Source organism: Amphichorda felina, assembly GCF_050947745.1.
Source record: "Amphichorda felina strain 45539 chromosome Unknown scaffold_8, whole genome shotgun sequence".
NCBI lineage: Eukaryota > Fungi > Ascomycota > Sordariomycetes > Hypocreales > Bionectriaceae > Amphichorda > Amphichorda felina.
This window is the reverse complement of record NW_028145042.1, coordinates 250,200-274,369: the sequence shown is the minus strand read 5'-3', so window position 1 is coordinate 274,369 and position 24,170 is coordinate 250,200. Positions and strand designations below refer to the sequence as shown.

At 57.8% G+C, this 24,170-nt stretch overlaps 8 protein-coding genes across 8 annotated transcripts; 4 read left to right on the top strand and 4 right to left on the bottom strand.

Moving 5' to 3' along the window:
* Positions 1-961: 961 nt before the first annotated feature.
* ACO1O0_007766 (uncharacterized protein) lies at positions 962-3,352 on the bottom strand (the record flags this gene model as incomplete). The annotated part of the gene is made up of 3 exons (XM_083197134.1): positions 962-1,073; positions 1,142-2,883; positions 3,149-3,352. 3 exons carry the CDS (start codon positions 3,350-3,352, stop codon positions 962-964), a joined length of 2,058 nt encoding a protein of 685 aa, XP_083046602.1.
* Positions 3,353-5,975: 2,623 nt separating this feature from the next.
* On the top strand, positions 5,976-7,958 carry LCB2 (serine C-palmitoyltransferase LCB2; the record flags this gene model as incomplete). The annotated part of the gene is made up of 1 exon (XM_083197133.1): positions 5,976-7,958. The coding sequence occupies one exon, from the start codon at positions 5,976-5,978 to the stop codon at positions 7,956-7,958; it is 1,983 nt and encodes a 660-aa protein (XP_083046601.1).
* A 2,173-nt stretch (positions 7,959-10,131) lies between these two features.
* MTS50 (uncharacterized protein) lies at positions 10,132-11,721 on the top strand (the record flags this gene model as incomplete). Its single annotated transcript, XM_083197132.1, has 3 exons — positions 10,132-10,426; positions 10,489-10,650; positions 10,706-11,721. The coding sequence occupies 3 exons, from the start codon at positions 10,132-10,134 to the stop codon at positions 11,719-11,721; spliced, it is 1,473 nt and encodes a 490-aa protein (XP_083046600.1).
* Positions 11,722-12,573: 852 nt separating this feature from the next.
* Positions 12,574-15,764, bottom strand: ACO1O0_007763 (uncharacterized protein; the record flags this gene model as incomplete). Its single annotated transcript, XM_083197131.1, has 2 exons — positions 12,574-15,483; positions 15,540-15,764. The coding sequence occupies 2 exons, from the start codon at positions 15,762-15,764 to the stop codon at positions 12,574-12,576; spliced, it is 3,135 nt and encodes a 1,044-aa protein (XP_083046599.1).
* Positions 15,765-16,385: 621 nt separating this feature from the next.
* On the bottom strand, positions 16,386-17,264 carry ACO1O0_007762 (trypsin-like cysteine/serine peptidase domain-containing protein; the record flags this gene model as incomplete). The annotated part of the gene is made up of 1 exon (XM_083197130.1): positions 16,386-17,264. The coding sequence occupies one exon, from the start codon at positions 17,262-17,264 to the stop codon at positions 16,386-16,388; it is 879 nt and encodes a 292-aa protein (XP_083046598.1).
* Positions 17,265-18,430: 1,166 nt separating this feature from the next.
* On the top strand, positions 18,431-19,885 carry ACO1O0_007761 (uncharacterized protein; the record flags this gene model as incomplete). The annotated part of the gene is made up of 1 exon (XM_083197129.1): positions 18,431-19,885. The coding sequence occupies one exon, from the start codon at positions 18,431-18,433 to the stop codon at positions 19,883-19,885; it is 1,455 nt and encodes a 484-aa protein (XP_083046597.1).
* Positions 19,886-20,818: 933 nt separating this feature from the next.
* Positions 20,819-21,866, bottom strand: GPI12 (N-acetylglucosaminylphosphatidylinositol deacetylase; the record flags this gene model as incomplete). Its single annotated transcript, XM_083197128.1, has 3 exons — positions 20,819-21,404; positions 21,482-21,584; positions 21,641-21,866. 3 exons carry the CDS (start codon positions 21,864-21,866, stop codon positions 20,819-20,821), a joined length of 915 nt encoding a protein of 304 aa, XP_083046596.1.
* A 622-nt stretch (positions 21,867-22,488) lies between these two features.
* Positions 22,489-23,215, top strand: ACO1O0_007759 (uncharacterized protein; the record flags this gene model as incomplete). The annotated part of the gene is made up of 2 exons (XM_083197127.1): positions 22,489-22,858; positions 22,914-23,215. The coding sequence occupies 2 exons, from the start codon at positions 22,489-22,491 to the stop codon at positions 23,213-23,215; spliced, it is 672 nt and encodes a 223-aa protein (XP_083046595.1).
* Positions 23,216-24,170: the final 955 nt, after the last annotated feature.

Below are 24,170 nucleotides of genomic sequence, written 5' to 3'. Positions count from 1 at the left end.
AAATACGACATTAGCCGCACCCATGGGCCATAAGAGTCTCACCATCCGCGTCCCCTGCCCTCGGAGCGACGGAGACACCCCAACGACATCTCCGTTGCGAACTTTGCCGCTTGGCGCGTCCTGGGCACTTGTCTCGGGACCCACGACTGAAGAATTGCCGCGGATCTCGTACAGATCTCCGGATCCCGCGTCCTCGAGGACCACGTCATTTGTCTTCACGTTGTTTCGCCGGCACTCGTGACGAGGTATTTCCCAGCCATCGCATCGTCCGACTGGATCAGCCCAGACTGCCCGTCTTCTCCACATGGAGTTGGACATTGGTGTGGGCAACGGCGTGATTGAGCACCACCACGCTGGGCCCGGACCGTCTTGGTGCGCTTTCTTGTTGCTTGGCCGCCGAATTGGGACATTGCACGAATCGGCAAGTGCTCTGTACCGTGATATGGATATTGTGATCCCGCCAGACTATCTGCTTTAGCATATCGTATATCGATAAAGTCGGAGAGTTTCATTGGGGGCTTTCTAGGATAATACTTCTAACTAAGTAATAGACCTGTCCTCGCTGGGTAACCTAAGACGGGGATCCTAGAACCCATTGAGCGCCCTCTACTGAATGGAACGTATCCTTGACTAGCCGATTGGACTTGAGCACCTTGGTGATTAACCTGCGCTTACCCGCTGCCATCTGTCAAGTTGGCCATATACGACGCCACTAATACGAAATTCTGGTAAAACAGACAGTCTCATCTAATCCAGTCCTGAAACATACTCCATAATCATCATTACCATCGTCTATCTATCGTCCATAGACCTGTTGAAAGGTGGTGTTTGTCGGGGTCTCCCATCAGTGTCTAATATGGGGAGCACCGTCATTCGCGTGGCGTTGAATCTATCCCCTCTATCGCTCACCTCTAGATCGCTTCTATTTCCCGCCCATAACCCCTGATCCAAGGTCGATCGTTCAATGGGTCTTTGCCCATTTCTTAAACCAGTCGAGCGCCTCTGGGTTGGCGACGCTGGCATTGGTCTTGACCTCCATCCCCGACAGAATCTGCTTCACAGCCACCTCGATCCTAGAGCGATGAGTGTTAGTAGCAAAATCCGAAAAAGGGTTTTTATTTTTTTATTTTAGAAAACTTACTTCTTGCCGTTACCCGTCTTGGGCACGCCGCCTCCGCATTCCTCCACAACCCCCGGGACGTGTCGAGGGCTCAGCTCACCCTTGATCTTGGCCTTGAGCTCGCCCCTGAGGGCATCGGTAAAGCTCTTGCCCGGAGCCATAACCACGAACAGGCACACAGTCTCGTCCTTGTCCTCCTCCCGCCTCCGCCCGACGCACACGGCGTCCTCGACGTCGGCCGCGAAGAAGCGCGTGAGGATGTTGTAGATCTCGGCGGAGCCGAAGCGCACGCCCGACGGCTTGAGCACGCCGTCGGACCGCCCCAGCATGGTCAGGCTACCGGTGGCCGGGTCGAGCATCTTGACAAAGTCGCCGTGGTGCCAGACGGGGCCCCTCGCGCCGCACACGTCGGCGAAGCGCTCAAAGTACGCGGAGCGGTACTTGGCGTCCCCCGAGGCGCCAAAGAAGGTCAGCGGCTGGCAGGGGAAGGGCCGCACGCAGACGAGGTCGCCCGGCTCGGAAGGGGCCACGTCGGCGCCCGTGACGGGGTCGACGACGCGGATGGCCATGCCGAGGCCGGCGCACTGAATCTCGCCGACGCGGACCGGCAGCAGCGGGCAGGGGGCGCCGAAGAGGGAGATGATGTCGGTGCCGCCGGTGATGGAGGCGAGGTTGACGTGGCGGGGGAAGGCCTCGTAGACGAACTTGAAGGTGGAGGGGGGCAGCGGGGAAGCGGTCGAGTAGATGGCCTCGAGGCGGGAGAGGTCGATGCCGGGCTCGCGCACGGGGTAGACGCCGTTGGCCTCGAGGGCTGTCAGGTAAGCGGCCGAGGTGCCGAAGTGGGTAACCTTGAGGTCGGAGAGCAGCTTGGGCAGGGAGAGGTAGCCGTTGGGGCGGAAGGGCGAACCCGAGTAGAGGATGAGGGTGGTGCCAGCGGCGAGGGCGCCGATGCTCCAGTGCCACATCATCCAAGAAGTGGTGGTATAGTAGAGCATGCGCGAGGACGGGGTGAGGGAGCAGTGTAGTATGTGCTCCTTCTTGTGCTGGAGGAGGGTCCCTAGCGCCGTGTGGACAATGGCCTTGGGCAGGCCAGTGGTGCCGCTGGAGTAGAGGATGTATAGGGGGTGGGAGGGTGGTAGCTGCTCAAACGTCAGGGGTTCATCTGGCGACGAGGACAGGAAGCCGGCATAGTCAATGGCATCGACGTCGAGAGCGGTGAGGTCCTGGAGGCACAGGTCGGCAGCGATATTGTCGATGACCACGACGGTCGTGAGGCTGCCAGTCTTGGTCAACTCGCTCACAATCTCGGTCGTCTTGGCCGTGCTGGACCAGCCCTTGCCGTTGTAGGCGGTGCCGTTGTCGGCGAAGAGTACCTTGGGCGCGATCTGGCCCAAGCGATCCAAAACTGCCGAGACGCCGTTGTCTGGACTGATGCCGGTCCACACGGCGCCAATGGCCGCGGCGGCGAGCATGGCGACTAGGGCCTCAACGTGGTTGGACACGTAGCCTGCGACGACATCGCCAGACCGGAGGCCCTGCGCGCGTAGGGCGGCGGTGCAGCGGCGGACGGCTTCACGGAGCTCTGCCCAGGTGGTCTCTCGGATGGGCGAGTCTGGGAGCTCGGTGACGGTGAGGATGGCCGTGGAGGACGGGTCGATAGGGTGGGAGGTTGGCGGGAAGAGGAGGTTCTGAGCAAAGTTGAGCCGGGAGCCGGCAAAGAAGTCAGGACGCGGGAACATGGGTTCATCTTTCGAGGTGAGGGCCTGTGGTGAGATGTGAGCATGGGTTGAACTTGTGTCGTGTAAGTCAGGGGTTAAGACGGGCGAGTGAGGGTAGTCGGAGATACCAAGAGGAGTTGATAGGGAGGCGTTCAAGCTCATCTCACTTCATCTCAGTCCATAAAATCGACTCGGGATGATCTGTGAGCTTGATTGAACTCGAGCAAGTCCAATTGGCCTTTCACCACCGTCTCACATCCCGAGTATATCCCCCACCCCTCTTCGCCCTCCCTTACCCCAGTGGCCTCACCTTGTCATATCCCACCGACGCTTCGACTCCCACAAAGTCCCAGCACTCCTCCCAGAACTCTCCGACGTTGTCGACGCTCCACTGGTACAGGCTCTGATAGTCATCGCCGGCGAGGCTGTGCCGCTCCTTGACACTCTGGAGGAAGCGCCACATTGGGGTGGACGTGGGGTCCGGGTGCCGCCAGAGATGCTCGGTCACGGTCATTTTGGCGAGTAGACTTCTGCTTACGGCCGTGTGAGTGTGAGATATTACGCGAATCCACGAGAAAGGAGAGGAGTCACCCTCAACTGGTACGGGGAAAATTGTAATAATTATGCGGCGGTTTCTGTTGGGGGGGAGGGTTTGATCCGATGGTTGGCCGACCCGATCATGGCCCGTCGCAACCCGCATGATAGCCGGATATGTGGCGGTGCACGTGGGGGATGTGGCGGGTGAGCTGACTCGGATCCGAGATGCTTCCATGAAGACCATCGTGTCAGCATCCTGCTTACTGACAGTTGCATCTAATACCTATTGGTATTCCAAACTCAATAATAGTTTATATGCTGGGATCTACATAGTGCAGCACATGTCCAATTCGACATGTCGACATGTGTTGAATCCCTACAGTCACCAGTCAGCGGGCGGACATTGTTGGGATCATTCTCAAGGCGTCCAAATCGATTGTGGTCTCGTTATGCCAACATCAATGTTCTTAGAGATATTGAAGACGGATAGCCATGGGAAGTATTTGTATTGGCGCGCACGCATCTGCGGCATCATTGGGGAAACCAACTTTCTGGGGTAAAGCAGGGCGAGGCCCTTTCGTATCATGAAGTCATGGCCAAAGCCTGCTTTTAAGCTCTCGATCGACCCTTAAACTTTGGTGTGATCCAGCCGAAACGCGCCTAGGGTCTATGAACCGTCGCCGTTGGTACGCAAATATGCCATCATCACCGATCTAAAACCCAACTCCGGATAGGCGACGAGCAAACTGTGTGCCGGATGTACCGATAGGATGATGATTCATGATCAGGCCGAAGGTAGTAAAACGAGTTCTGCTCTCCTATTCCTTTAGTCTTCCCTGCAGCGGTGAACTGTCCGCCAAGTTTGAACTGCATTCGCGGTGCCAATGGGCAATGGTGATTGGTGATCTGCGCTAATGTCCGGGACAGCCGCACGGCGAGACTCGGTAGAGAGAAGCCGGCTCTGCGCGAAAAGGGACAAAAAGCGAAAGCGAAAAAATCAGCACGAAAGGGCGGGAAGAGGAACCATCTTAGCGCCAAGAATGGCTATGGTGGAGGTCAAATCAAAATTGAAACCTGCCGTCAACCGGGTCCCTCCACTGGCATGGAAGGAAAAACGGGGCTGGTGGTGCTCACTGCTGATGGCCAGCCTTTAGAGGGGATCAATTGATGATCAATCAGTGATCGCGGAATCTCTGGGAGTCCGGCAGCCCGGAACTCAGCGCCAGGGGCCCCGAGCGATGGCTGGGCTGGGCTCTTCTTGGCTCTGCCTGGCTCTGTTGTGAACTTGGATATCATCTGAGTGAGAGACTGATGAGGCTGGGTGGCACGGCGCCCTTCACCGATTCACTTGAATTGAATCGCCCATGCAGTGATGGCCCGATGCATGCTGCCAACCTGGAACACCGCGTCGGGTACCTACAGCAGGTACGAATACCACCGTGTCAGCCTCCGATGCCCCACCCCTAGCCCTCTCGCCCAATCCTGTGCCACCTTGACAAGCTCTCAGGCGGGATCCTCTCCTGACAGGCGGCCTTAGGAGAGCTAGCTCACCCACTGGTTGATTGGTTGGACGCCAAACCCCCCAATCTCTGCTTTCCAATTTGCCTCCTCGCTTTCACATCCCTCCTCATGGGCCACTCTCCCCTTCATCCCTCCTCCTACGAATAGTTTGATCTCTGAACGGTATCTTGCTTGCCTGCTGCCTTGGTCCGGTTCTCGCCGCCATCCTCATTGCACCTCCTACGACTACGGGCGGTCGGCCGTTGCAACGAGGCGGATACTCCCTATCCCTTGGGCGGATCCGGCGGCGTCTTCAACCCCGAGACTCACGCGGCTAGACGAAACATTCCCATCTACGCGTATCTCCTCTCAGGAACGTACGACGCCTCTATCTCGCGATAGAGGATCCCCAGCATCGCCTACGGGGATTGACTTATCGAATTGATCTGGACGAGGACGGTAGTGTCCATTGACATTGTCAGGTGAGTTGTACTCCGTATTACCCATGGTTTCCAACCCTGCGCCGCCTGGTCAAGCCTGTGGTCTTCTTTCTTCTTCTGTTTTCTTCCCTACCGCTTCGCACTCTCCGTGTCTATCTTCATGAGGCTTGTGGAGAGGAATGGGCGCAGCGCGGCGCAGCGTGAATGAGCCCTGCAATGTTGATGGTGCGCTGCGTGGACAAGCAAGTGGCTTTGCATCGCTTCGCCCACTCTTCGAATGTTTGAGGCACCCCTTGCCATCCACGCCCGCCCATCCCGGAAGCCACGCGCGCGCCGCATACGTTGGTGTGCTACCGGCGTCATCATCTGCCCACTGGCGCGATTGGGAGAATCACATCAATTTCCCACACTCTTAAACGACATGAGATTTCAGCTTTGAAGTGCATATTCTTGCAGGCGCTAATCTTGATGCCCAGAAACAGTTATTATCGACCTCTATTAATAGAGTCTGGCCGTCATCTACAGGTGCCCGTCACCGCGACCTCCGTCATCCCGATCCTGCCGGCAAAGACCAAACTCGTCCTGACACCTTCATCTGGTCTCGCAGGAGAGATGCCCCGTCGATTGGCGAATCCTTTCTCGACCTCCCCTCCCACCACCATGTCTCAATCCGAGAAGCTGCGCGAGAGACGCCCCTCCAGCTCTAGGGGAAACCGCCTGACGCAGCTCTTTTCCTCGAGCCCCAAGTCCAAGGAGCACACCCAGCAGGCTCTGCTGGCCATGCACCAGCACCACCAGAACCAGATGCAGTCGACCGCCCCGTCGTCTGGTGTTGCCGCCTCGACCGTCTCCCTGCCCGCCATCTCTCTCTCCGCTGCCACTGGTGACCAGAGCAGCGTCGATGCCCCCACCACGACCCTATTCGAGCCCAAGACTGTCGAGGAGGCTGAGCGTCAGAGGCGCGCCGATGCTCAGTTTGGACCCCTGGCCCACCCGAGCCACCTCTACACTAGCAAGTCCCATGGCCAACCTCTGGAAGCCCCCATCGAAGACGAACCTCCCTACGCCACGCTCCTCACCACCTACATCAGCTACCTCATGCTGATTTTAATCGGCCACATCCGCGACTTCTTCGGCAAGAAGTTCGGCGACAAGAAGCACTACAACACTCTCAAGGTGCAGAACGGATATGCGCCCCTCAACGACGACTTCGACAGCTTTTACACCCGTCGACTCAAGCTCCGCCTGGATGATTGCTTTGCCCGCACCATCACTGGCGTTCCTGGCCGCTACATCACCCTGCTTGACCGAAAGTCGGATGACTTCAACCGCACTTACAAGTACACCGGCACCACCACGGAAACCCTCAACATGAGCTCATACAACTACCTTGGTTTCGCACAGTCAGAGGGACCCTGCGCAGATGCCGTTGAGGAATGCGTGAAGCGGTGTGGAGTGACCACCTGCAGCCCTCGTGGAGATGCCGGCACCACCGATTTGGCCCTCGAGGTTGAGCGCGAAATTGCCGACTTTGTTGGCAAGCCTGCGGCCATGGTCTTCTCCATGGGCTACGTCACCAATTCCAGCTCTTTCCCCGCCATCATGTCCAAGGGTTGCCTCATCATTTCCGACGAACTAAACCACGCCTCTATCCGTGTCGGTGCTCGACTCTCCGGTGCTGTCATCAAGGCTTTCAAGCACAATGATGTGAGGGACCTCGAGAAGGTTCTGCGTGAGGCCATCTCCCAAGGTCAGCCTCGCACCCACCGCCCATGGAAGAAGATTCTTGTCGTCGTCGAAGGCCTGTATTCTATGGAGGGTACCATGTGTGATCTTCCTGGAATTCTTGCCCTCAAGAACAAGTACAAGTTCTACCTGTTTGTCGATGAGGCCCATTCCATCGGTGCTCTGGGACCCCGCGGGCGCGGCGTGTGTGACTACTTTGGAGTCGATCCTGCAGAGGTGGATATCCTCATGGGAACGCTGACCAAGTCGTTTGGTGCCAACGGTGGTTACATTGCGGCGGATAAGCACATTATCGACAAACTCCGGTCCACAAATGCCTCGACGCTACTAGGCGAGTGTCCGTCGCCGTGTGTGCTCATGCAGATCCTCGCATCCCTGAAGATGATCACTGGTGAGCTCTGCCCCGGACAGGGCGAGGAGCGTCTGCGCCGTATCGCCTTCAACTCCCGCTACCTCCGTCTTGGACTCAAGCGCTTGGGCTATATCGTCTACGGCCACGATGACTCCCCCATCATTCCTGTCATGCTGTACCACCCCGCCAAGATCCCCGCCTTCTCCCATGAGATGCTCCGCCGTCAGATCTCAGTCGTTGTCGTTGGCTATCCTGCCACGCCTCTCATCACGTCGCGTGCCCGCTTCTGTGTATCCTCAGCACACAACAAGGATGATCTCGACAGGCTACTTGTGGCATGCGCTGAGGTCGCGGAAGATATGGGTCTCAAGTACTCATCGGGCGTGGCGGGGGGCCTTGAGCCTCTCCCGGCCGACGTCGATGTGGCTCCCAAGGATGAGCTCCAATGGCGCAAGGAGAATGGCTTCGCCATCAAGCCTCCTCGGTGGTCGGTGGACGACGTCATCAAGAATGGCGCTGCCGACGCCAAAGCTACGCTACGATGAGAACCTTTGAAACTTGGCGACATATGGGAACGGCGTACATAAATCTCGACAAACGGCGGCAGAAACGGAACCTTTCTACTACTTTGGTGTTCGGGGCGCATCTGCATAGACTCATTTTTTAATTCGTTCTGAGGGATGACCTATATTCTCTTCGACTTCTCTCGTTGTTCCTCATTAAACATCACATTATTCTTGGCCAGCATGCTGCGATAGCGTGCTCACCTCCTTTCTACCCCTATTTTTTTCTGCCTTGGCATTTTTATTTTCCACAATCGTTCATACAGAGGCCTCACGGGTTGTAGAATAAATACTTCGGGGTCATGGATACAGGGAATGTGAGCTACGCTGTCAGGATTGGACGAGGTGGACCACAATGTGATCGGAAGCTTCCTGGGGAACGGCAAAGGAAATGGCCGTGTCCATTGGTATGGACGTTCTTATAGAATAATGAAGGTGATTACCCACACTATGATTGTCTGCCTACCTGTGATATGTAATATCAGATGTGTCTCTGGGAGGAGAGCCTGGGGGCGCCGAGTACTAGACTCAGGAAATTGCCTCTGGTCCGGAACTACCATCGTCTCTAGCATTCCAAGATTCATGATTCATGTCAACTGCCGCCGTCAGATTCACAACCTGCAAGTCGTACATGATCCGGGACGTCAAGACCTGAGGCTGATACGAAGAATCGGATCCGCTCCCCCTCCGTGTTGTTCTTTTCCCACGGGCAGGCGCAGAAGTGAGCCTGGGTCGATAAGACGGTGGCTGTCAGGGACGGAGCGCACCTCCCAATACGTGCTATCCCGAGGCGCGGACGCGGCCAGATCAAGCAAGAATAATACGTATGGCCCGGAGGGCCAACCCTCTTATGGGCGACAGTTGTAGTAACGAATAATATTAGACTGAAGAGGATGGTAGGCCGTAGCAGCAGGGGTTGCCGTCGCAGACACGAGAGAGAGAGTCTCTTGCCCATGCTGGGGAAACCTGAAACCTGGGGAGGGGCTGTTTCATGGCCAGGGGGGAACAGCAAAGGGTGGGAGGTGCGAGTACGGCGTAACGGCGAGTAGGAGGGGTTCTTTGTGTGGGTTTACGCGCAAAGTGCGTGGGTACGCAGGGCTATGGAAGAATTGGAAGCTTCTGGGAAGTCGAAGAAGCTTAAAGCCGATGTGCAAGGGGGGTTTTTTGGAGTTGCTAGTTTTGTCCTTGGTATGGTTTAAAGCTGCATTGTGCTATCCTTTCAGCTTGGAGCTAGCGGGAGAAAATGGGGGTAACGTTTCCCGATGCGATAGATTGGGAGTTTAGTTGAATGAGAAGTGGTACATTGTTACGGCATTGATCTTTGACGCTTAGTCTCTTGGACTCTTGGAGGACATGTGGGAACGGTGATGTGCGATGATGAGACGGCGTTGGTAGCCGTTGGCAGGCGTTGTTGACAGGCGTTGAGAAGGGGCTCAGAAGGCTTGCGTACAGCCACATGCTATTCGTGGCCGGTTCACCGGAGGTGGGGCGCGGCGGGAGCGGCTAGTGGACTCACTGGCCTGTGGCCCCATCTGCAGTGGCAGCAGTGCCAAGTGAGTGCTGTGCGGCCTGTGCCTGACTACGGGTACGTACCCCTGGCTCGTGCCCGGCGCTAGGGGCTGGGAGCCTCTGGCACAGCCGGATGGGTGACAGAAAACAGGACGCGCAGAAACACGCCTGATACTGGGATTACTGGCCATGTTATTCTGTCAGTAGTGCCAACACCAGACGCCCAGGGACCGCGCGCCAGGCCAGACGCTTGGGAGAGGTGGGGACTGGGCCTCTGCACCTCACAGTCAGGCTTTGGCAGTTGGTGGCCCGTTCAATGTCCATCACCTGTGGTTGTCGGTACTCCTGCTGCCAATCCCCATCTCCACGACCACGACCGGCGTCGACGATCCCCTCTCGCAGCCGCCTGCGACCTGTCTTCCCCCTCTCCACGACCACCACGATTTCGAGCGACAGCAGCGAATCCCACTGCGCCGCTCCCTTGCTTCTGTTAAACCCCCCTCCCCCCTTCGACTCCTCCTCCAGCCGACACTACCAACCAACCGGCGTCTCGCCGCCTTGGCTCCCTCTCTCAACACCCACCAGTCCCTAACAACACCACCCACGGCAAGCCGGCGAGAGAGGGCTTGAAATCTCCGGGGAAACGATGGCCGCCTTCGATGGCGGCGCTACCTACGCCGAGTCGGACGCCGACGATGAGTACGAGCGCAGCATGCACGGCGACCACTCGCCCGTAGGCGACTCGGAGGCCTCGCCCATCGACTCAGAGCTGTCCACAACGACCACGTCCACCGAGCACACGCCTACCACATACGGCGGCCACCACGGCGGTAGCAGCGCCGACAGGCTACCCGAGACGATTGTCACCGAGTGGACCGCCGAGGAGTGCGCCGACTTTATCGGGAGCATTGGTCTGGAGCAGTACGCGGACCACTTTCTTGGTGCGTTGTTATACATCTGGTCCGAGATGAAGGAGGGGGACGCATAGCTGACCAGACTGCAGAGAACGAGATTGTGGGAGAGGCGCTGGTTGCGTTGCACCATGACGATTTGAAGAGCATGGGGATTGCGAGTGTGGGACATCGACTCTCCATCTTGAAGAGCGTTTACGATGTCAAGAAGGCGCAGGATGTGCCCATCGAGAGCGATCACTACCTACCACTATGTACGTCGAAGTGCATTCTTCCTCAGGGGGTTACACACTAACCAAAGCTTTGTAGCCGCCGACGCAGAAGCCCAATACGCGACAGCCACCCTAAAGGATATCAAGCAGCTGGTGGAGCAGCTCCGGCTACGAGACGAGCGGATGAACCTGCTGGAGCAGGACCTAAGACGCATGACGGAGGATTTCAGGCGGCTGAGGGAGGACGTGCTGCCTGCCGTGCGGCTGGTGAAGGATGCCCAGACACCGCTACCAAATCTGAGTAGCAGCAACAATACCCCAGGATACGGGTACGAGTCAGCAACCCTATCGCCTCCCGTCCCGACCCCGACACCACCGGGCGGCAGCGGCGTCAAGCGTCAGTACTCCCAAAGGAAGATCCTCATCGGTGCCACGCCCCAGAGGACATCGCCCACACAGCCGGCACATGAGCGGACGATAGCCGAGCAGACCCTCGACCCCGCTGGCGCCGCCGAGCGCGCCGTCCTCTCCTCCTCCCACCTCGCCGCCATGAATGGCTCCGGCCAGAGCTCCACGTCACCCGCCTACCCTTCCCCGAACATGCCCTCACCGACCTCACCCCAAATCCACATGAGCACCCTCGCCTCACGGTCCTACCGCGGCGAGGCTCCTCCACAGACAGCAAGAAGCGAAGCCGACCGCGGCAACTTCCCACTGTCAGCCCGCGATGGCGGGGGCTCCCGGGGTGCGCCACAGCGGCGCGAGACGCCGGTGCCCGACACACCGGGCGGCAGCAGTTCGGCCGCGGCCGTAGAGGTGTACAAGTCGTTCCGCGTGAGCATGGACGACCCGTGCCACAAGGTGCTCCCCGCGGCGCTCAAGAAGTACCAGATCAAGGCGCCGTGGGACCAGTACGCCCTGTACATTGTGTACGGGGATCAGGAGCGGTGCCTGGGCATGGACGAGAAGCCACTCATCCTGTTCAAGCAGCTCGATAAGGAGGGGAAGAAGCCCATGTTCATGCTGCGGAAGACAAACAGTGCAGACGCCGAGGGCGGTGGAGGGACGAGAGGGACGACGCTGGGGTATGATCCCCCGGGAGGGATTATATGAGCGGCTCGAATCCCGACGCTCCGCTCCCCGGGATTCCGGGGGCGTCATATTGCGGTCCCCGATGTTTACGAGGACCAACTGCACGACATTGCTGCATAGCGCTGCGCTGGTGTTTGCTGAAGGGTTCGTGGTGCCGATTTTGGATCTTTGGTTCCATCTCATTCGTTTGAGAGGACCATGTACACGTACGGGTCTATGGGAAAAGAGAAAAAAGTACGAGGCTGAGGTATCGGGCGCGATAACCTAAAGGGTCCTCGCTACCGGACAATGGAGACTGGGATAAGAATGGGTATATATCCTGGTATGCGCACCCAGGAACGGCCTGTCTCTTCCTGGGTCCAAACCCCGACACTGCTGTTGCTGCTCTTGCTGCTGCTCAAGCGACCTTTCCTTGTTTTAATTTTGTCACCCCAAAATTCTCTGGATATTAACGCTTCGGATCTATTGGGAGGGGAGGGGATGTGGGCAACACTACACTTTGCGATAGCTTGTTTTCTCTATGTCATGTCATGGGAAAGGGGAGGGCCGGTGCGGCGTTTTTTTATTGTTTTTTTTTATAGCTCGGCGGAAACATTTTCTTTCACTTAGCCTGGGTGGGCGAGCTTGGGATGACTTGGATGGGCGAGCTTTATATTGTGTTGGATTCAAAAGGGCAGAGAGAGAGAGAGTGAGAGAGTCTGTGAGGAGCGATGATAGAAGAAGACATGTAGGGAACCAATCAATCAAGATGTACCCCTTCACTTTCATTGCTGGGCGTTCAGGTACACGATAATGCTCACTAATACTTGTATATGTCCGCGTCTCTCTTGCAACTATAACTCTTTACCTATAGTGTCATGTGGGAGACTGCGGTCAACCTCGACCCAGGGCCGTCTCCTGCAGCATCCGTCGACTGCGGCGGGTGGCAATGTCTAGCTTGGACCATGCTCGCGAGTAGGAGCTCTTGTTCAAGGCAAGATGCCTCGACCCCGTTGAGCTCCGTTTGTCGTCGCCTACCTGGGGAGCCAGACCGACACTCTCCTCTACAAAGGCCCTCAGGTCCCTCCAGCGGCTGTCCTGGTTATCCTTGAATTTCCTGTCCACCCGCTGGAAAAACTCGGTCACGGAGTACTCGTACCCGTCGTAGTAGAACCGCTGCTGCAGGTCCGCCCCGTGCTCCACCATCTGCACCAGCATGGTGCACGCCGAGACATACATGGACTCCTCAAAGTCCACGTCAGATCTCATGCCAAACGGGCTACACATGACGAGGCACGAGGCCCACAGCGGGATCTGGCCCTGCACCATGTAGTTGACGTCTCCGCCGACTGCGAGCGCTGCATCCCACACCTGTTTGTTGCGGGCCAGCTTCATCGCGAACGGTGCCTGGTGGTACTGGTGGATCATCTGCAGGAGTAGGACGAGCAGCTGCGTGGACACCAGGGCTCTCCTCTCGGGGTGCATCTGGTGGAGTGTCTCTACGACGTAGGTTGCCAGGCCCCACGACACGGCCCGGAGAAGAAAGTCACGGCTTGCGCCGGGAGAGGTATTCTCGAGGAGAAACGTCCAGGCGGCGCTGTCGATGAGGATCTCGGAGTCCGTGTTGGTGATGTACGGATCGTGAGTCCCGCGCAGGATGGGGCTGTTGAGGGGGTGTAGCGGATGTGACGGGCGTAGCAGGGAGTTGATGGTGGAGTGCTGCCGCTGGGGATGAACCTTGGTAAAGGAGCCTCCGAAGCGAATGTTACTGCTTCTTTCGAGCTCGGTGGATGGGCGTAGGAGGGATGCGGTGGACGTGTCGAGCTCATCGAGTAGCTCCCTGGGTGCCGGGCGTTTGATGAGCTCCATGAAGCACGCAATGTCCATGGCGTTGGTCAGCAGCAGCCATCTGCGGGCTCGGAGGGTGCCCTCATCGAGTTGAGTGATCCCTTTTGGACGCAGGCCGGCTTTCAATACCCCGAGAGCCCCGACGAACCAGGCCTGATGAACGTCAAAGGTCGAAGTGGCAGTCAGAGACTCGAGATACTTGACAACATGGCGCTGGGAAAGGAATTGGACTGCGCTCCGATGTACAAACGCCAGAGATGGGCGTCCCGTGCCGTACTCCTCGCGGGACTCAAGGAAGCCCATGGTTCGCGCCTGAAAGTTGGAGGCCATCCCAAACTCCTCGGTCTTGGTGACTCCTGCCGACATAACCCCCTGGCGGGTCTGCTGCAGGAGTTCTCCTGGCTCTTCCATGGCTAGATATAACTGTAAGGGGCGGAATCCCCCCTTTGCCACGGCGCCTATAAGTGGACTCTCTACGTGGGTGAAGCAGGCTCGAGTCCCGTGTCTGAATGGCCAAAGAGCAATCTGGAGCAGTTTAGACGCCTCTTGGTGTTGTGCAGGGGGAATCATGTCAAGAAGGCGTTGGAACAGCTTCTCAAGCTCCGAGGGCAGACTCTCGAATTCTTTCTCGAGTGCTTCTGGGGTCCCGCCTTCACGATATGTCCGCACGAGGGATGCTGTCGCCAGGGACACCCACAGGAAGACGCCGCCGGCCTTCTCAATGACTCCTTTGACGAGAACATCCCGACCAGAAACTGCCGGGATGGGGCTTAATCGATCTATGGTATAGTGCCGTATGTCTTCCCTGGTCAGGTCTTGGAGTCTCAAGGTTGGCTGGCCTACAAATGCAGAGAGGAAGGTCTCGTGGCATCGGCTGGAGAGGACAAACTTGATCTTGGTAGATATTTTGGACATGCCAAGGAAGAGCTGGGCCAGCTCTGTCTCATCGCCGTGGTACTCATCGAGGCCGTCCACTAGGAGACAGATGCGATGCGGAACCTCGCCTTCTTGTAGAGTCTGGGCGAGATTCCGAAACCATGCAAAAAGTTGCTGCGTAGTCGGCTCTGACTGAGCTAGAGCGCTGCTCTTGGCCATGGCTCTGGTGAGATCTGGCACTGCGCGGGGAATCAGCTCAGGGGCTTGCTGCAGGATACTGTGAAGGAGTCCCCGGAGGAGTCCTTCTTGTGATCTTTGGAGCGGTGTCCCTGCGTACCAAAAGTAGAACGATGCGGTGATAAGTGGCTCCCCGTTGGACCATTCCCTAAGATGGTACTGTGTCTCCTCCTGCCGAGAAAGGTACTTGATGAGCGTAGACTTCCCTGACCCTGCCTTGCCCTGGATCCAGTAGCACCCAGATCCAGATTCAAGCCACCCACTGAAATCTGACCAAGGGGCACCCGACTCTCGGGGGCTTTTGAAGACCCATTGAAACGTCCTCGCGTGGGACTTGGCCACTGTATCTTGTCTTTGGTGCATAAATTGGAAGTGCAAATACTCGAGAATACCATCTCGAATGACGTTGGGAACCCCTAACGTTCCCACAATACTGAGCATAAACCCAGCATTGTCGGGAGTCAGCGCCCTGTTCTTCTCCACCATGAGCTGGTTCAGGAGAAGCCTTAGCTCCAAGTTCTGGCATGAAAGCGACTCCAGCCTCCTGACGAGATGGTCGTAGGACTCCTGCTGCGACGCGAACCCCCGGTCCATGCGCATTGACAGATCCTCGTCGAAGGCCCTGCGCGCCCTCGCGGCAATCTGGTCCCGGTACTGCTCAACCTGCTTCGACAGTTCCTCCATCCGCGGTTTCCTTCTCATCGTCCTTCCCGCCGTGAGAAAGTCATCCCAGGTGGGCAGCTTATCGTTGATGCTAGTGGGCGTGGCGGGCTGCAGCGTCTGCACCTGGTCGAGGAGCTCCCGCGAAATGTCTCCGCATTTTCGGGACAGCTTCTGAAGGGCCTAGTATGTATTAGACGAACTGTGTGGGATGGGTGCTTTCTCTAGGGGTTATTTACTAGGCTATTCTTGGTAGGGCTGTTTGAATATTTGGCTGGGTGCGAGGAGTAGGAGTCAAACTGGCGGTTGTACTCGATCAGGTCGCGGGTGATGGTCTCGATGGTCCCCAGCCCGGGTATCTCTCCCTGGTCCTTTATGGCCTTTGCGTTCTTGATGAGATTAGTGATAAAGTCGCATAGCTGCGCTGAAGTCGCAACAACCGTGAGGACTGTGAGGGGATCCATGGTTGGGCCATGGCTTGAGAAGAGGGAACGTCTAGTATACGAACGAGGGGCACTGAGAGAGCCCTTAAGGGTTGGGGCGGTCGTCCCACAGCTGTGGTTGGGACTTGGTGGTATTACGACATGAGGCTCCTGCAGAGACATGCATGGCCGGCCGCGTCGTCGACTCCAATCCTAAGCATGGACTTGCGTGTGACAGGCACCGAGTGTTAGTAGATGAGGGTCTCACCAACGCGGCCACCGAAACGCGCAACCAACACAACGTATGGGAGCTGTGTTGGTTGGCACTGTAGGCGAGATAGGCATGAGATAAACACGGATCCACGGCACAGGACGCAATATGGGGTTGATCTGTGATGTCGGATCTGCGCGCATGCATGCTGAAGGAATAGTCCTGCAGCACGTGAACCTGTTTCGGGGAACCTGTCACCAACATCGTCGTACGGTATCAACGTACAACACACAATCACTAGAAGCTGCTGCCTCCTCCTGACCCCGAGACAGCCAGGACTGCTGCCTGCTGCCTCTTTACAGAATTCTTTGGTCAAGGCTTTGTACTGCATCCCCCTCAGAGCCTCATCTTGCAGGACTCGGGGACGTGGCATGGACAGTGGATACGGAGCTTCACTTGGTGAACCATACCCACCCCTCTGGAACTCCGGTCCCTGTCCCAGTCTCTGTAGCGGCCCCAGCGGCCCCAGCTGTAATGTCCTTCTCAAGAGACTCAAGGAACTCGTTCAGAGCCTCCCACGCAACGCCCCTCCGCATGGCCGTCTCGTCATCCCAGCTCGAGTGCACGCCCACCAGCGCACCAGTCTTCCTGTCCACGAGCGGCGCACCACTGTGACCCCAATAGGTCCAGCACGTATGCATCAGCGCCCCAATCTCGGAATTGTCCTGAGGATCCTGGCCGGGAGCCAGGCCACGGAAGATGCCTGCGCTCAGGACTAGTGTGTCATAGTTGGTCTGCGCGCCGGGGATCGACGCCTCCAGATCCTCGGAGCCTGGGTGCCCGACACAGAGGAGACGAGCCTGCGGCTTGGGTGCAGCAGGGGAGAGACGGATGGAGGGGAATGAGGCCTGGGTAGTGTTGCCGGTGGCCTTGACGACGACTAGGACGGCAAGGTCGCAGCGGCCGTCCCAGGCCACAGTCCGGGCCGCGACGACCTCGCCCGAGGCAAAGAGCAGCCAGTGGATCTTGGCCCAGTCCAGGTCCTCGAGCGTCTCGGCGACGCAGTGCGAACACGTCAGGAGCACGCCGTTGGGGGAGACGCATACGGCAGTGCCAGCCTCCTCCTGGGCGAAGACAAGTGTCGCGTCGGCCGGGTTTGGCACGCCATTGCGCTCGAGGTCGCGTGGGGCGAGAACCGAGTAGGTGCGTAGCCACCTGCGCTTCTTGAGGAGGATGCGGTGGTCTGGGGCCGGTAGCTTGGTCACGGCGGCGGTGAGCCCAGTGGGGAGTGGGCTGATGGAGAAGGTCGCAGGAAGTCTTGTGAGGGTCATGGCTTAGGTGGCCTGGGCATGATGATCGGGGAAAAGAGGTGATGAGAAAGGCTAAAGAATGAGCGAGGCTGGCTGGTGACGAAGCTGAGTCTCTCGTGTCTCGTGTCTCCACAACAGCGTTGGAGTGGGATGGAAGGAGCCCTGAGCGAAGGTTTACAAGGAAGATGGCAGGTGCACATCATCCTCGTTTTTGCCTCTGAACGGACATAGTAATACTACATCCAGCCGTCTTATTTTCGCGACCACATTTTACTTTGTTTTGTTTTTTTTGGCCGATCCCTGCAAGTTGGGGTATGTCAGCATCGTGAATTTGATGCCCATGGGCTTCACCTTCATGTTGTTCACTCTCCGAGCACAATTCGGTGGAACGCTGCAAATAAATGTTCAAATCGGCGGTTGGCAAGCCCAAGATGGATCCTGATCAAGCCAATGAATATATTGAAGTCCAGTTAGAAACACCTGGACAATCTTGACTCATTTGTATTTGGTTAGTTCAGCGGCTGATTGATCACAGACTTTATGGCAAGAATGGTGCGAACCGTATGTTGCCTGTTTAGGAAACCTGTCATTTGTGGGCCCGTTGTTCAAGGTTCAACCATCAACGTTCAGCCCAATAAATAAGAAATATGCCCACAACAACGCCACGGCAGAGCCTCAAAGGATTCCAGACATTGAGATGCTCCATTCGACAGAGAACTCTGGGGAACTGTTCGCCTCGACTGCTAGAAGTCCGAGGCCGTAAAGCGAGCCAATCACATGCTGCTAAGAATAGGCAGTGCAAGCAGCGGCTGCAGCCCAGGCACGGGAACTAAGGCAGAGGGAAGTTGCGGGTGTGGCGCAGCCTGGTGCCCCATGACGACACCCCCACCTGCCACCATCAGCCGCAGCCACAATGGCGACGAATCTTGACGAATCTCTACTACGAATACTACCAGACCTGGAGCACCATCCCTGCGCAGCCCTGGAATCCCATCTTCTCTACTTGGCCCTAACCTTCAATGTACCTAAGCTTTTCCTTCCATCATTTAATGTAATACCGACGCTCTCGCCGTCTCGTCCCTTCTGGAACCTGGGCACCATCCCATGAAACATCGCTCCTCGCCCTTGGCAGCATTACGCGTGACTCTTGGAATCGGCTGAGCTGACGACGACTCCGGCTCAACACCATGCTCGACGAGAACCTCCCCACGTACCGCTTCAGGACCTCGTCCGAGAATCCCCTCCACACCCTCCTCTACTACACCCACAACGGCTCTGAGCCCTCGGCCGACTACCTCATCAAGCGCCCGCCCCCGACCTCCTCCCACAACCAGTATGCCCTCGGCCTCTTCGACATCCAGTACGCGTCTGTTCTCTACGCCGAAGTCCTCGTCAAGCCCGAATGGTCCCAGCAGACCCTCTCCGCCGCCGAGATCCGCGCCAACGGCGGGAACCCCGTCTCTGTCCCCATCACCCCACACACCTTCTCCGTCTCCCTCTACAACCCGGACCAGGCCGTGCTCGTCAAGTACCAGCAGGGCAGCTGGAGCAAGGACTCGTGGGAGTTTGAGGTGCCCCAGCGCAGCTTCCGCTTGCCCAGCGCCAGCAAGATCGACCAGGAGGACGGCCCCGGGTCCCTCGTCCCCGAGCTGATCCCCAAGATCAACTTCCGTTGGAAGCGTGACGGCCGCATGAGCAGGGACATGACCTGCTACATGTCGGGCAGGACCGTCGACGGTCGCAAGAACAAGGAGCCCGACATCACCATTGCGCTCCTCAAGGCCAGCCGGTCTGACGGCGCCATCGCCATATACGAGCCCAACATGCGCCGCGTCGAGATCGAAGATCGCAAAGGGCTCGAGGTGATATTGCTGCTGAGCGCCGAGGTTATCCGCGACTTATACCTAGCTCCCCGGCAGGACCCCTTCAACACGGCCGGTGCTCCACCTCCCAACACATCAAAGGCCAACAGACCTCTACAGAAGACATCAGGGCCCGCCGTTTTGTCGGGACCTGCGGCTATGGTGGGCGCCAACATGTCCGGCGCGGTAATGTCGGGCGCAGCCATGTCCGGGGCACTTGGAAACGTCAAGCCATCACCACAACAGCATGCCTCATCATCCGGGCCGGACGCGCGCATGCGGGCCGAGATCGAGGCCGAGAAGAGGAGGCGTCACACCATGATCGACCAGCAGGGCGAGCGGGAGAGGAGACTACAGCGCGAACAGGAGGAAATTAAGAGGATGCTGGAGAGGGAGCAGCGCGAGGAGCAGGAGCGGCAGCAGAGTGAGAAGAGGGAGCGCGAGAAGAGGGTCAACAGGGAGACGGAGGAGCTGCTCAAGAAGTACGGCCCGCAACCGGAGCTCCCACCCCGCCCGTCACAGCAAGGATCCCACCCCGCCCCGCCGCAGCCTCCACGTCCAAGGAGCGTGGAGCCCTCATCCTTGAGCGGCGTGCGGTTTGCCCCGGAGCCCCAGCAGATCAACGGCAGCGGCGCGAGGAAGAAGTTTGGCAACTTTTTGCAGAACTCGCCGTACGCGGGGCCCGTGGCTGGGACGGGGAGCGGCTTCTTCGCGGGCAATTCCAGGGCAGAGGAGGAGAAGAGGAGGAAGGTCAAGAAGAAGCAGAGTACGCACTTTTAAGACGGGGGATGGTGTGACATGCGATATTATACCAGGCGTTTGGAATTTTTGTTATATAGGATTTAGCGTGATTTGGGTATGCCAGGGCAGGTTGGGTACTTGGGTGTATAGAGGGGCATAAGATATAGATGGCCAATTTTGTCTCTATAGAGTATTGCGTCCGAAGGACGGATGGAAGATCTTTGTACACTCCACGACTATGTTGTAGACCCCTGGGTAAACCACCATCCATATGGCCACTTCCTCTTGTCGTTTCCCCCTGACGAAAGGGGGGTGCTTCATCACAGGCGAGATACTGGATGCCGTTTCTTCTGAACCTCAGGGATGACCAGTCTGTTTTCGTCACCACGCTGCTAGAGCTCCTGTGCCTGGCACTGAATGTCTGCCCAGTCGCGCAACTCCATAACGGTCCCGGACGGGCGCTTGATGTGGGGGCTTGGAGGCTGGATGAAGGTGATTTCGCCGGCGAACATCTTTTTATCTCGCTCTCTCTTTTCACGGGAGAGGTGTGGTGTGTAGGGTGAAAGGTGAAGGCCTTGTTGGGGAGACGGGCCTGTGGGTGTAAGTCAACTTGGTAGCCCTGGAGTTGTCCCTATTGAACACTCGAAGGGGAAAATGGCCGTGGTCGCTCCAGATCTAGCTCCCATGGGTTGAATGCAAGGGCAGAGCTGGATAAGCCATTTCGGTCTGGGATGAGAGCAGGGCTTCCTCACCCCTCGCTTTGTCATACTCTGTGTGCGACGGTGTACTTAGCTCCTGGTTTTCCAAAAGTAGTCGCGTCGTGATACGCCCCAGTTTTGGGACGGGCACTTCCTCGAGTTGATGTCCAAGCAATTGACCTGTACGTTAGTACAACCACCATGGGGCGAGGGACTATGACTAGGTAAAAAAGGGTATCAATTTATTAGGCAGCCTCTGCGAGCCGTATCCGAGTCACTTGGCCTTGACCTTCTCCAGCCGCAGGTCGTTCATGACCATGTACCTGCTCATCACGATCCACCCGTACCGGAACCACCGCATCTGGCTCGCATGCGCGTCCGTCATGGCCCTCCACGCCGTCCTCTGCACCGCGCCCTCCGCACCCACCAGCCCGTTCATGAACAGCAGCGCCCCCGGGTGCGCCCTGTCCCCCCCCTGGCGCGCGCCCCCGAGCGCCCACGCCGCCATCGTCGCGAACACGTCCCCCACGGACGCGTACTTGCGCGCCACGCCCACCGACGTCAGCGTGTACAGGTCCACAGGCGCGCGCCACCCGGGCCTGCCCTGCAAGAGGGTGCGCACAAAGGCCCGCGCGCCGTGGTACAGCGAGATATGGTTCGGGTGCGAGGACACGCCGCCGGCGTCGAAGGTGATGAGCACATCGATGTTGGCCTGGGGCGGGGCGTCGCCGTCGCCGTCGCCGTCGAGGTCGTTGCTGCTGCGGCGCGTGCGGGCGACGTGGGGGGCGAAGGCGCTGCAGAGAAGGTTGGAAATCCTGGTCTCGTCCCAGGTTTGGGTCATGGAGTCGGGGAAGGTCTCTCTAGAAAGGGGCTCGAGAGGTTAGCTCTGGGTGTTCTGGGAGTGTGGATTGTGGGAAGGGGGGGTAGGGGGCCTCACGGTTCGTCGATGATGAAGACGTCGTCCTCGTCTCGCAGGCCGAGGAGCATGGCGCTCTTGACGAGCTCCTTCTTCCTCGTCTCGCCCAAGCCGTCGGCGTTTCCTGCATGGTCGCATCAGTCTCAATTCGTTGGGTCCTTTCTGGACCGGGGTTCGCACCTGTGCTAAGACACAGTATCTTGACATGATTGCCCGTCTCGGGGCGGGTGAGGGCCAGGACGGTGGGCGCAAAGAACATGGCCTCGTCGTCCGGGTGGGCAATCAGCAGGCAGATGCGCTTGTTCTGCAGCGAGGGGAAGCGGGTCTGAACAACGCTGGCCGTGTAGATGTACAGGCATGGCAGGACGACCGCAACCAGCGCGGCGAGATAGACGCCCTGGTTCATGGCTGGTGGTGGTGGTGATCGGGCCGTCGGGGGTTGTTTGGTCTTGGTGGTCTTGTTGGTCTTTGTTGGTGGGGGGGATGCAGATGGATTCCAGGATGGACGGCGGGGATTGAGGAGCGCGCCCACAGCCCGCAGAGCCGATGCAGCAACCTTGGTTGCTCAGATCCAGAGAGACAATTGCGCAGACGGCAATGCGATGCGACAGGTGAAGATAGGAAGATGTGCTAGAGAGTGCGGGACGAGATGGAGATGCCACCTTGCGCTTTCGCACCCCTGGTCCGTGATTCAGGTGATTAAATCGTCACTATCCTCATTTGGCAGACGCGCCATGAGGCACCCGAGACCGCGCCAGACAAAGGCCAGAACAGTGGAGGTCACTGAGGCCTAGACACTGCAGGTGGCTTTTGGGGGGGCGCCAAGGCGCTGTTTCAGGGGTTGGAGGGGGATTGGGGGGGACCCTTTGGGGGGTTCTCAGGGCGGGTCTGATGTCATCCGGCAGTGGCAGCGACTGGACGCGTGACCCCCAACTCGCAGATTGAAATTTGACGACCTGATCACACGACGAGAACAAGCTCAATCCAATCCAGGGGACGTCGAATCGCCATTCGAGCACCACACCACCATGGCCCGCAACCGCAAGGATCCCAAAGCCAAGGAGCCCAGGAAGGCCAAGGACATAAAGCTCAAGCAGCCCGACCGCTCCGGTCCCACCGAGCAGACGCTGCTCGACCTTGCCCATCAGCGCGACCTCTTCGCCCAGGCAGACGAGCGCACACGCGCCAACAAGCTCGCCCGCGATGGAGCCGACCCCAACGACGAAGTGGATGACGGGCCCGTCCTGTCCCCCGGGGCGGAGCGCTTCCTCGAGGCAGCCCTGTACACGGTGACCATGGCCATGATGCACTTCACCTTTGACGTCCTCGTCCAGCACCAGTACGGCAGGGAAGTCGAATGGTCCAGCGTCTGGGTCCGCACAGGGCGCGCCTGGGCTGGTAAGTTGTAGAAATGTACAAGAGAAACGTATGCAGAGCTGACCTGGTAAATCAGTCTTCATGCTGCTCTTCTACCCGCTTCATCCCCACGAGGCGAACCAGCGGCTGCTGCCGGGGCTGCCCGCCAAGTACCAGAAGACGCTGTGGCAGGCTCTGTTCTTCGCCATGAGTGCTGTGTCTGGTTGCTATCTGATCTACATCAGCAACAGCTTTGGCTACCTGGCCGTCATGAAGCAGGCGCCTCCGCTGGGGTGTCTTTGGGTCTGGTCCGTCATCGAGCTGGAGCTGACCTGGGCGGTTGCAAGTCTTGCTGTGGCGGGCGGCTTCCTCTGGCAGGGGGGTTATAGTATATACTGATCATACCATTCATTCTGTTCTTTTAACTGGGAATTAAAAGGGAATTAGAGCTGATACTACATTGGAGTTCTGAGACAAGTATAGACGTTGGATGTGAACTGAGACAAAGGCCTTCCATGCCGACGGTTGCTATCTGTATGCTGCAGCTCAGCCAAGGTGACCATGGTTGAAGGTGAAGTAGCCATGGAAGTCTCCGAGTCCTTGGCATGAAGGCAATTTTACACAGCTGTTTATGTTATTTGTATGCTGAAGGCACTCGGTATCTAGGCTCTGCAATACATCGTGACATGGCACCCGCCGTGAGTGCCAATGGCAAAGGTAGAGCAGTGCACGGGGGGATCTTCGACGTCGGAGTTGGTTGCACTCACCACGAGCATAGTTGTTCTTATTCTGCTGATGACGTTCTCTGCCAAAGAGTTCTTTCCTGCCGACACATTGAGCATACAATGAGCCCTTTGGGCCAGTACTCCTATGGTATGTCGTAGGATTCCTTCTGAAGCAGAATATTCAGCACCTGCCGGGCACCTCAATTCCACGACCGAACTATGGTCGGCTCAGAATCTTGAATCTCGAATCTCGATTAGCTGTTTCAACGATCTGCAGATCCACCACTGCGACGGCTCCCCAACTCCCGCCCCAGAGGAGGACTGCGGCATACCAATCGGCAGCATCGATACCTCTGCCGAGTTCAGCTCAGCCACTGCTACATTATCTACGCCACGGATGGCAGCGGCGGCAAGACTGTCAGCGGGAAGAAAATCCACGATACCGTCCAATCAATTGTAGGCAACTGCAGCGACAGGCACGGTAGCTACGGGACCAGGAACTGCGATGAGTGCCACGTCACGGTCAACTACCGCTCTTGAACTCATGTCCGGTGGGGTTATAAGTAAGGGGATAGGATAGCCTAAGCAATCGTATCTTTGATCTTTACTTCTTCCGATCACACGGCTCC